An 11,795-nucleotide genomic window follows, 5' to 3' on the forward strand; every position below is an offset into this window, starting at 1 on the left:
GATGATGTGTTAGACAAACTACCACTTAACTGTTGTGGATAAAATTCTAACCCATGGGATTAAATGGTCAGGGCAGCATGGACATGATAATGGCTCGGAAACAGGTAACAGAGAGCATTGATGACTGGTTGCTGTTCAGACTGGACGGAGCGATACTGCTCCCCCCAATCTTTTTAGGAGGACTACCCTTTTTGATATATATTCATGAACCCTAGATCTGGGTGTCTATAGTACCATTTATAGTTTGCCGATGATACAAGATGACGAAGTGCAATACACAATGACGACAATAATAATAGTTTTCAGGAGGGTTATAGACTGACTGGGGAACATGAGAGGGTTCAGGCTGATCATCGGTAAAAAGGACTATGTTTTAACATTTTCCAACTAACTCTGATTCCTGAATATGAAGTGATCTGCTCGCTGAGTTAAATGCTATATAAAAACATAGAAACATAGAAAATATGTGCAGGAGTAGGCCATTCGTCCCTTCGAGTCTGCACAACCATTCAATAAGATCATGGCTCATCATTCCGTCAGTACCCCTTTCCTGCTTTCTCTCCATACCCTTTGATCCCTTTAGCCTAAGGGCCATATCTGACTCCCTCTTGAATGTATCCAATGAACTGGCATCAACAACTCTCTGCAGCAAGGAATTCCACAGGTTAACAACTCTCTAAATGAAGAAGTTTCTCCTCATCTCAGTCCCAAATGGTATACCCCTTATCCTTAGGCCATGTCCCCTGGTTCTGGACTTCCCCAACATCGGGAACATCCTTCCCGCATCTAACCTGTCCAGTCCCGCCAGACACGTATACGTTTCTGTAAGATCCCCTCTCAACCTTCTAAACTCCAGTGACTACAGGCCCAGTTGATCCAGTCTCTCCTCATATATCACTCCAGCCATCGCAGGAATCAGTCAAGTGAACCTTCGCTGCACTCCCTCAGTAGCAAGAACGTCCTTCCTGAGATTAGGAGACCAAAACTGAACATAATATTCCAGGTGAGGCCTCACTAAGTCCCTGTGCAACTGCAGTAAGACCTCCCTGCTCTTCTACTCAAATCCCCTAGCATGAAGGCCAACATTTGCCTTGTTCACCGCCTGCTGTATCTGCATACCCACTTTCAGTGACTGATGAACCATGACACCCAGGTCCACCTGCATCTCTGCTTTTCCTAATCTGCCGCCATTAAGATAATATTCTGCCTTCGTGTTTTTGCCCCAAAATGGATAACCTCACAATTATCCACATTGTATTTCATCTGAAATGCATTTGCCCAATCACCAAAACTGTCCAAATCACCCTGCAGCCTATTAGCGTCCTCCTCACAGCTCACACCGCAACCCAGTTTAGTGTCACCCGCAAACTTGGAGATATTACACTCAACTCCTTCATCTGAATCGTTAATGTTTATTGTAAAGAGCTGGGGTTCCAGCACTGAGCCCTGCGGCCCTGCACTAGTCGCTGCCTGTCATTCTGAAAATGACCCGTTTATCTCGACTCTCAGCTTCCTGTCTACCAATCAGTTCTCTATCCACGATGGTACATTTCACCCAATATCACGTGCTTTAATTTTGCACACCAATCTCTTGTGCGGGACCTTGTCAAAAGCCTTTTGAAAGTCCAAATACACCACCTCCACTTGTTCTCCCTTGTCCACTCTGCTCGTTACATTATTTGGCAATCAATAACTAGTGGGGTGCCACAGGGATCAGTGCTCGGACCACAACTATTTGCAATCTATACCAACGAATTGGAAGAAGGAACTGAATGTTACGTAGCCAAGTTCACTGACGACACAAAGATGGAAGAAAAAGCAATGTGTGAAGAGGACACATAAAATCTGCAAAAGGACATAGATAGGCTAAGTGAGTGGGCAAGAAATTGGCAGATGGAGTATAATGTTGGAAAGAGTGAGGTCATGGACTTTAGCAGAAAAAAAATGAAAGAGAAAGTTATTATTTAATGGAGAAAGTTTGCAAAGTGACTTAGTACAGCGGGAACTTAATGTACTTGTGCATGAAACACAAAAGGATACTATGCAGGTAAAGATATTTATCATGAAGGCCAATTGTATATTGGATTTTATTGCAAAGTGGATGGAGTATAAAATCAGGTAAGTCTTGCTGCAGTTGGACAACGTATTGGTGAGGCCACACCTGGAATACTGTGTTCAGTTTTGGTTTTTGTAGTTAGGAAAGGCTATACTTGCTTTGGAGGCAGTTCAGAGAAGGTTCACTCGGTTGATTCCGAGGATGGGATATTAGACTTATAAGGAAAGGTTGAGTAAGTTGGGCCACTATTCATTGGAGTTCAGAATAATGAGAGGTGATCTTATCGAAACGTATAAGATTATGAGGGGGCTTGACAGGATGGATGCAGAGAGAATGTTTCCACTGATGCAGGAGACTAGAACTAGGGGGCATGATCTTATAATAAGAGGACGCCCATTTAAAACAGAGATGAGGTGGAATTTATTCTCTCAAAGGATTGTAAATCTATGGAATTTTCTGCCTCAGAGAGCTGTGGAATCTGGGACATTGAATAGACTTAAGACAGAGGTAGACAATTTCCTGAGCGAGAAGGAGATAAGGGATTATGGGGAATGGACGGGGATATGGAGCTGAGTCCAGGATCAGATCAGCCATTATCTTATTGCATGGTGGAGCATGCTCGAGTGGCCGAATTGCCTAGTCCTGTTCTTATGTACTCCTGTTCTTATGTTAATGAATAATTGACTGGAATGGTTCCCGGAATATGGTCCTTCAGTTACGTGGCGAGTCGGGAGATGCTGGGGTTGTTCTTCTTCGAGCTGAGATGGTTAAGGGAGATTGACCATAATTGCTCCAGGGATCGGGGTTTCAGTTATGTGGAGAGATTGTTGAAGCTGGGTATGTTGTCCTCAGAGCAGAGAAGGTTAATAAGAGATTCATTAGACGTCTTCAAAGTCCTAAATAGTTTAAATAAAGTAATAAAGGAGCAACTGTTTCCAATGACAGGAGGACCGGTAACAGAGGACACAGATTTAATGTGATTGCCAAAAGAACCAGAAGCGACTGAAGGAAGATTTTGTTTAAACAGCGAGTTGTTGTGATCTGTAATGAACTGTCTGAAAGGGGGGTGGAAGCAGATTCAATATTAACTTTCAAAAGGTAATTTTTCTAAAATAATTGAAGTAAAAAAATACAGGGGATAGAGCAGAGGAGTGGGATTAATTCAAAATCTCCACCAAAGAGACAGAGCCGGCACGATTTGCTGAATGGAGTCTCTCTGCGCTGTAAAAATCTATGGTTCTACAATCACCTACACCTTAGGAAATAAGAAACTGAATGGGCCAGAAGAGCAAAGTGAACTTCTGGTTCAGGTGAACAAATCATTAAAAACTGTATGGCAGGTCAGCAAAGCGATTCAAATGAAACAATGAATGAGGGTTTATTTCTAAGCCAATTTCAATCAAAAGCAACGAAACTGGCAAAGGTGTGAAGTAATGTTCCACAAGCATCGGTGCTGGGACCACTCCTGTTCAACATTTACATAACCATTCAGACTCGGGAATCGGGAGTGACATTTCAATCTTTGTGGATATTTCCACAATGGGCGTGTATCGTTAGCACTGAGGAGCTAAGCGGCAAAAACATTCAATACAATAATAACCTTGCAAACTGGGCGTGTAATTGGCAAAGGAACATCTGTTGTGTATCTGTAAAGCATGCATTCCCATGTTCCACCACCAGGGGGCGCATCCACTGAAGTACCAAGGGATCCCAGCATCCGTTGGGAGCACTATATACAAGCCAGACCCTAAGGCCTGTTCCTCACTCTGGAGTGTCTAATAAAGACTGAGGTCACTGTTACTTTAACCTCCCTATGTGCAGTTTCATCTGTGTTAGGAACACAATACATCAATATAGAGGAGTGTGAGTTGGTGCGTTTTAATAGGAAGGATATGAAAGTGACATTTTCCTTGTAAAATAATTATCGAAACAGGAATGAGGAACAGAGGGATGGGACAGTACAGTTACACCAATCACTAAATGTAGTGATGGAGATTCATCAATCCATAAAAAAAAAGAACAGGCTTGTGTTCGTGTCAAGAGGGATAGAATTGTAAAACATTGAAGTTATGTAAACTTGTTTGGATCCTTGGTGTAAATATTATAAAATGACATGGAGGCTCTGGAGAAGGTGCAAAGTGTATTTCCTGGAATGATACCAGAACTGAGAGCGTGTATTATCAGTAAATGTTCAACAGGCCGTGGTTCTTTTGTTTCGCAAAGAGAAGTTTGAGGGATGGTCAGAATGTGCCTTTCAGGATATGATAAGATTTGATAGGGTAGAGGGAGAAAAGATGTTTCCACTTGCAATTAATCTGATTAAATATTTAGTCTTAAGGGGAATCTTAAAGGAGGAGGAGAGTTGCAGAGGAATAGAGGTTTACGGAGAGAATCACAGAGCTTGGAACCCAGGTAGCTGAAGGAGGAGGACAGTTAGAGGTGGAGAGGTTTAGGGAGGGAAAGCCAGAGCTTGGGACCCAGGTAGCTGAAGGAGGAGGAGAGTTAGAGATGGAGAGGTTTAGGGAGGGAATGCAAAAGCTTGGGACCCAGGTAGCTGAAGGAGGAGGAGAGTTAGAGAGGTGGAGAGGTGTAGGGAAAGAATTCCAGAGCTTGGGACCCAGGTAGCTGAAGGAGGAGGAAAGTTAGAGGTGGAGAGGTTTAGGGAGAGAATCCCAGAGCTTGGGACCCAGGTAGCTGAAAGCATGCCTACCATTGGTGAAGCAGTTTAAATCGGGGATATGCAATCTGCCAGATTTGGAGCAGCGCGCAGATGTCAGGAGGACTAAGTACTGGTGCAGGTTACAGAGGTCGTGAAGTGGTTTGAAAACAAGAATGAACATTTTATAATTGAGGCGATGTCGGACAGGGAGCCAATGTAGGTCAGCGAACACAGGTGTGATGGGGTATTGCGATAAGGTGTAAGGTAGGACACAGGCAGCAGAGTTTTGGATGAGCTGAAGTACATGGATGGTGGGAGATTGGAATCCCCCAGGATCGCATTGGAGGAGTTATATCTAGAGCTAGTAAAGGCACAGTTATAGGTTTGAGCAGCAAATGAACTGAGGCAGGCGATGTAACAGAGGCACAAAGCTGCCGTCCTGGTGATGGAGTGGATATGGTGTCAGAAGACCATCTCCGGCTCACATAAGACACAAAGGTTGATAACGGCTGGGTTCAGCCTTAGACTGGTGACAGGGAGAGGGATGGAGTCGTTGGCTCGGGCAATGGAGATGGTAATGGGGGCCACCAGTAAGGTCGCACAAATATTTGGTTGGACGGCATCAGAACTGAAAGATAACAGTTATCAGGAACGATTGAACAGGTTGTGCTTGGTTCCTGTAGAAGACAGAGAACATAGAGGAGTCCTGATCGAAGTCTTGAAAATTATAATTGTTTTGGACTGGTTCGATTGGGAGAGAAAAGTTTATACTCGTGGAAGCATCCAAATCTTTGGAGCCATAAATGCCAGATAATCACTAATAACACCAATAGGGAAATAAAGAACAATTTATTTTCTCGGAGAGTGGCTAGAATGTGGAATTCCCTACGACAGGAAGTGGTTGAGATACATGGCTCAGATGCTGCCCAAGGGAAACTAGTCGAGTAAATGAGAGGAAATGAAATAAAAGATATGCTGAGAGGCTGAGACGAAGTATTTGCAATGGGAGGATTATGTCTGGAACATAAACACCAGCACAGACCAGTCGGCCCGAAGTGTATTTTTCTGTGCTGTATATTCTGTAATGTATCCTCTGAACTACAGCTACCCTCTGCCGACATACCTATTGTCGAGCCTCTCACTCTGGAAGCTGCAATGAATTCCCTCACTAAATAGCTGTAGTGACCCTTTACAGAAGAACTCGGACAGAATGCAACAAGCTCGTTGTGCTGCCCAGAAAGATAAGGTGGGAAATGGCAATCAGAAAATGTGCCGTGTCCTGAACAGGTCGCTGGGTGTAATATCAAATCAGCAGCCATTCCTGGTGTAATTCAGTGGATGGAAGTCTGGGGCTAAATATTATATACCTGGACTGGAAACACTTGGACTCGCCTCTGGGCTGTGCTCAGTTGTTCTGTTTATTAATTAATTGTATAATTGAGGTAAGCGGATATTTCACCGCACTCTTCAACTGCTCTCTGAACTTGGACTGGGTCACCCCATAAATAAATGTGTTTGTGCAGCAACTTAAATTCTGCAGCATATGTCCGACTTGTTCAAAGGTAGATAAAGAATCATTGTACTGAGTGGGATTTATTCCTGCAATGCTATAATATAAGAAATCTATAACATACACCAGCCACAGCAGTATAAAGCTGCCGGATAAGGTGAAGAGTAAAATCACAGACTTCCTCCTGGTCTCCATCTCTGGGTCAGTGCCATTCTGCCCCTTGCTCTCACCCCTCAGTCTCTTCCGGACTCGACTGGCCACTAAAATGTGTCTGACTGTCAGAGCATTGAGCAACAAAATTACAGCGAATGGTAGCAGTGGGGTTAAAACCGTATCCAACCAATCAAATACCACCCATCCGGGCTCAGTAAAAGCGGCTGGAATTGTGACGCAGTCCCACGGAACATTTTCGATTATATATACAGGTTCTAATGCAAAGTAGAAGGGAATGTTTTTAGAAGAGAGCAGAATGCAGCTTGTTGCCAGAACCACAGCCGCAGTTCTCCCGGTGCAATATTTGGTTTTCAGCTTCTGCCAACAAATGGCCACAAATCGGTCAAAGGTGAAAGTGACGGTGAACCAGACAGAACAGTCTGTGGTTACACGGGACAGGAGATATATAACACGACACACAGGGGTGATATTCAGGAAAGATCCCCGGAAATAATACCAACTGATCCGCCACAGTATGACCTCAGTGATGACCACCAGTAGATCCGCCGCTGCCATGGCCACGAGGTAGCGAGTGGTGCAGGTGGACAGCCCGCACTTTCCCCGGGACAGGACCACAATCGCCACTAAATTCACTGTAATAAACAGAAGGGAAAGGTGACAGTCAATTGTTGGTCACACATTGTCGGTGACTGAGCCCAGACAGTAAGGCCTGTCATTTAGCATAAAAACAGTCGGGTGCACATCGGCTCAGGGGTTAACATGTGAAGTACATCATCCCAACGCAACCAACCTCCAACCCGCTGCTTCCCAGTTTAGCAGAGACGGGGCAGTGGGAGGGAAGCCGAGCCAGCCCAGCGGGCGGGGGGCAATATTAACAGTAACATAGAAACATAGAATATAGATGCAGGAGTAGGACATCCGGCCCTTCGAGCCTGCAACACCATTCAATAAGATCATGGCTGATCATTCCCTCAGTACCCCTTTCCTGCTTTCTCCCCATACTCATTGATAACTTTAGCAATAAGGGCCATATCTAACTCCCTCTTAAATATATCCAATTAACTGAAATCAACAACTCTCTGCGGCAGGTAATTCCACAGGTTAACAATTCTCTGAGTGAAGAAGTTTCTCCTCATCTTGGTCCTAAGTGGCTTACCCCTTATCCTTCGATTTTGTCCCCTGGTTCTGGACTTCCCCAACATCGAGAACAGTCTGAAACTATGCCCCTAGTTCTAGATTCCCCCACAAGGGGCAACACCCTCTCTGCATCTACCCTGTCGAGCCCCCTCAGAATCTTATACCTTTCAATAAGATCACGGCTGATTCCTCTAAACTTCAACCATTATAGGCCCAGCCTGCGCAACATTTCCTCATAAGACAAGACCTTCATCTCAGGAACCATCCTGGTGAATCTTCTCGGAACAGGGCATGGTCACTGCAGGAAGATAATCAACCAGAGGGGGTCGGGGACTGGGGAACCACCCCACTACTGTAGCCCATCAGCCCGAGTTATTGACTCAACTTGTCACTGTCTCCATGACTCTGCCTCGTCCCTCCTCTACTACTCACTCCACCCGATGTTACAGGACCACAAAGGGCGGGTATCCTAAGCTCAGAAAAAGGAAGACATGTTGTAAGCACTGGTGTGGGAGCTGGCATCATCGGAACAGATACAACGCAGGCACCGACACTCGGAGAATGTATTAGAGTCCTTCCAGCAAGCTGGTTGAGAGGTCATATAATCAAAGTAGCTGGAGGAGTCGGACGGATTATGGTAGATATTTGTGGAGAGACTGTCCTCGGAAATGGACTTCGAGATGTAGAGGAAGGGAAGGGTAATGTCAGACGGAGCATGTGAAGGACAGAGAGGGGCGTAAATTAGAAGCAAGGTTGACTACATAATTATAATTATAATTATTATTATTATTAATAACATTAATAATAACTAATATTATGCATAATAATAACAATAACTTTTATTTATATCACGCCTTTAATGTAGTTATACCTCCCAAGATGCTTCAGAACAGTGTTAATAGGACAACACAGATACATATGACACCGAGATAAAAAAGAAGAAATTAAGGCATGTGACCAAAAGCTTGGTAAAACAGGTTGATTTTCAGGATATATTTAAAATGGAAAGTTAGTTAGGGAAGCGGAGAGGGTAAGGGAGGGACTTCCAGAGTTTAGGGCCCCAGCAGCTGAAGGTAAGGCCACCGATGGGTGAGCAGTATAATGAGGATTGTTCGAGAGGGCAACATTTGAAGAGCGGAGATATCTTGAGGGGTTATGAGGCAGTATAATATTACAGACGTAGGGAGGAGCAAGGCCATGGAGAGATTTGTAAACAAGGATGAGAATTTTCAAAAAGCGTGGCGTTCTTTAACCAGTAGCCAATATAGGTGAGAAAGCACAGGTCTGAGGTGATGGGTGATCATGACTTCATGCGAGTTAGGACATTTTCCAGTTCATGGATAGAAAAGTAAATTTCTTGAACACAGTCATCAATGTACCTGAACAATATGTGAAGGAGGGGACCGGAGAAGAATTGGAACAACGAAGGTTCCCTGTATCACAAGAAAAGGCAGCACAGCTCGGGACCATCCGAATTCCCATACCGGCACCAGTGGAGTGTGGGGAGAGAACATTGTTCAGATCAGAGGTCCAGCACTTGTACTTTCAGCAGGGGCAGTGCACTCGGGTCAGGATCAGGTTCAGCAACATGCAAGGGTTTTATTCCCAGCCCAAAGCACGTGAGGGCGAAAGGACTTCCAGTGTGAATGGCGAGTGAATTAAATTGTAAATGGGGCACTCAGAATGTATCAGCGGTGATAGGTGCAGGGAAACTCGTCATCCGCTGAGAGTTTCAGGGAAGCTTTGGTTTACTGGGCTATACACTGTACAATGTGAATCATTTTCCATACCTCGGGAGCCTACTGTCAACAAAGGCAGACCTTGATGGCAAAGTCCAACACTGCCTTCACTGTGTCAGTGCAGACTTCGGACCGCTGAGGAAGGAAGTGTTTGGAGACCAGGATCTCAAACCGAGGACCAAGGTGATGGTCTACAGGGCAGTAGTAATACCCGATCTCCTATATGTTTCAGAGACATGGAATATTTACAGCAGGTACCTCAAAACACTGGAGAAGTACCAATGCAGTCTCCGCAATTTGCTGCAAATTAGTTGGCCAGAGTGGTGCACCAACGTCAGTGTTCTCGGTCAGGCCAACATCCCCAGCATCGAAGCATTGACCACAGTCGGTCAGCTCTGTTGTCCGGCCACAGCTTTGGCATGCCTGACATGTGATTCAAAAATCAAACGCTCTTCTCGGTGATTCGTTGTTGCAAGCGAACTACAGGTGAGCAGAGGTCATGCATTATGACACACTCAAAACCTGCTTTAACAAATGCAACAACCCCACCTACACCTGGCAATCCCTGGCCCAAGCCAGCCCAACGTGGAGGAAAAGCATCCGCATGGTGCAGAGCACCTCGAGTCTTATCACCCAGAGTAAGCTGAAGCCAAGAGTAGATAGCGCAAGGATTATGCGGCAACAGAGGCACCCCACACTCCCGTTCGTTCAACCAGCATCTGCCCCACCAGTGACAGAGAATGTACGTCATGCATTGGACTCTTCAGCACTCTGGGAACTAATTGTTAATGTGGAATCGGGTCATCCCCGAGTCCGAGGGTATGCCTCAGAAGCGGAAGTGGAATAAATTGTGACGCACACTGAGTATATCCTACAGTGACAGAAAGTTCCAATAATACACGGTCACTGGAGTATGGTGTTCCACACCGGTTAGTGACCCATACTCAGTATATCCTACAGTGAAACACACTCCCGGTCATTCATGGTCACTGGGGTACGGGTTCCACACCGGTTAGTGTCCCACACTCAGTACATCTTACCGTGACACACACTCCCAGTAATACATGGTCACTGGGGTACGGTGTTCCACACCGGTTAGGGACCCACACTTAGTACATCCTACCGTGACACACACACCCAGTAATACACGGTCACTGGAGTATGGTGTTCCACACCGGTTAGTGACCCATACTCAGTATATCCTACAGTGACACACACTTCCAGCAATACATGGCCACTGGGGTACGGTGTTTTACACCGTTTAGTGACCCACACTCAGTACATCCTACAGTGACACACACCCCCAGCAATACAGGGCGCTATTCCACACCGTTTAGTTACCCTCACTCAGTATATCCTACAGTGAGACACATTCCCACGAATACATGGTCACTGAGGTATGGTGTTCCACACCGGTTAGTGAACCACACTGAGCATATTCTGCAACTTTTACCGATATATAAAACGGAAAAGAGTGACTAAAGTAAATGTTGGTCCCTTCGAAGATAAATGGGGGATTTAATAATGGGAAATGTGGAAATGTCTGAGACCTTAAACAATTATTTTGCTTCGGTCTTCACAGTGGAAGACACAAAAACCATGGCAAAAAATGCTGGTCACAGGAATGTGGGAAGGGAGGACCTCGAGACGATCACTATCACTAGGAAGGTAGTGCTGGACAGGCTAATTGGACTCAAGATAGACAAGTTCCCATGATCCTGATGAAATGCATCCCAGGGTATTAAAAGAGATGGCGGAATTTATAGCAGATGCATTCGTTCTTATCAACCAAAATTCTCTGGACTCTGGGGAGGTACCAGCAGATTGGAAAACAGCTAATGTAACGCCAGTGATTAGAAAAGGGAGTAGACAAAAGGCAGGTAACTATTGGCCAGTTAGTTTAACATCTGTAGTGGGGAAAACGGTTGAAGCTATCATTGAGGAAGAAATATAGGGACATCTAGATAGGAATAGTGCAATCAAATAGGCGCAACATGGATTCATGAAGGGGAAATCATGTTTAACCAATTTACTGGAATTCTTTGAGGATATAACGAGCATGGTGGAAAGTGGTGTACCGATGGATGTGGTGTGTATGATTTCCAAAGGCATTCGATAAGGTGCCACATAAAAGGTTATTGCAGAAGATAAAGGTACGCGGAGTCAGAGTAAATGTATTCGCATGAATCGAGAAATGGCTGGATAACAGAAAGCAGAGAGTCTGGATCAATGTGTCCTTTTCGGGTTGGAAATCGATGGTTAGCGGTGTGCCACAGGGATCGGTGCTGGGACCACAACTGTTTACAATATGCATAGATGATCTGGAAGAGGGGACAGAGTGTAGTGTAACAAAATTTGCAGATGACATAAAGATTAGTTTGAAAGCGGGTTGTGCAGAGGACACAGAGAGGCTGCAACGAGATTTAGATAGGTTAAGCGAATGGGCTAAGGTTTGGCAGATGGAAAACAATGTCGGATATTGTGATGTCATCCAACTTGGAAAAAAAAAACAGTAAAAGG

General features: G+C 44.9%; 1 protein-coding gene across 1 annotated transcript; it reads right to left on the bottom strand.

The window, feature by feature from the left end:
- Positions 1 to 6,120: 6,120 nt before the first annotated feature.
- Positions 6,121 to 7,047, bottom strand: LOC139248224 (probable G-protein coupled receptor 139; the record flags this gene model as incomplete). The annotated part of the gene is made up of 1 exon (XM_070871969.1): positions 6,121 to 7,047. A coding segment is annotated over one exon (927 nt), but the record flags the coding sequence as incomplete, so codon positions are not given.
- Positions 7,048 to 11,795: the final 4,748 nt, after the last annotated feature.

The sequence above is a fragment of the Pristiophorus japonicus genome, unplaced genomic scaffold (genome assembly GCF_044704955.1).
Source record: "Pristiophorus japonicus isolate sPriJap1 unplaced genomic scaffold, sPriJap1.hap1 HAP1_SCAFFOLD_29, whole genome shotgun sequence".
NCBI classification, from domain to species: Eukaryota; Metazoa; Chordata; class Chondrichthyes; family Pristiophoridae; genus Pristiophorus; species Pristiophorus japonicus.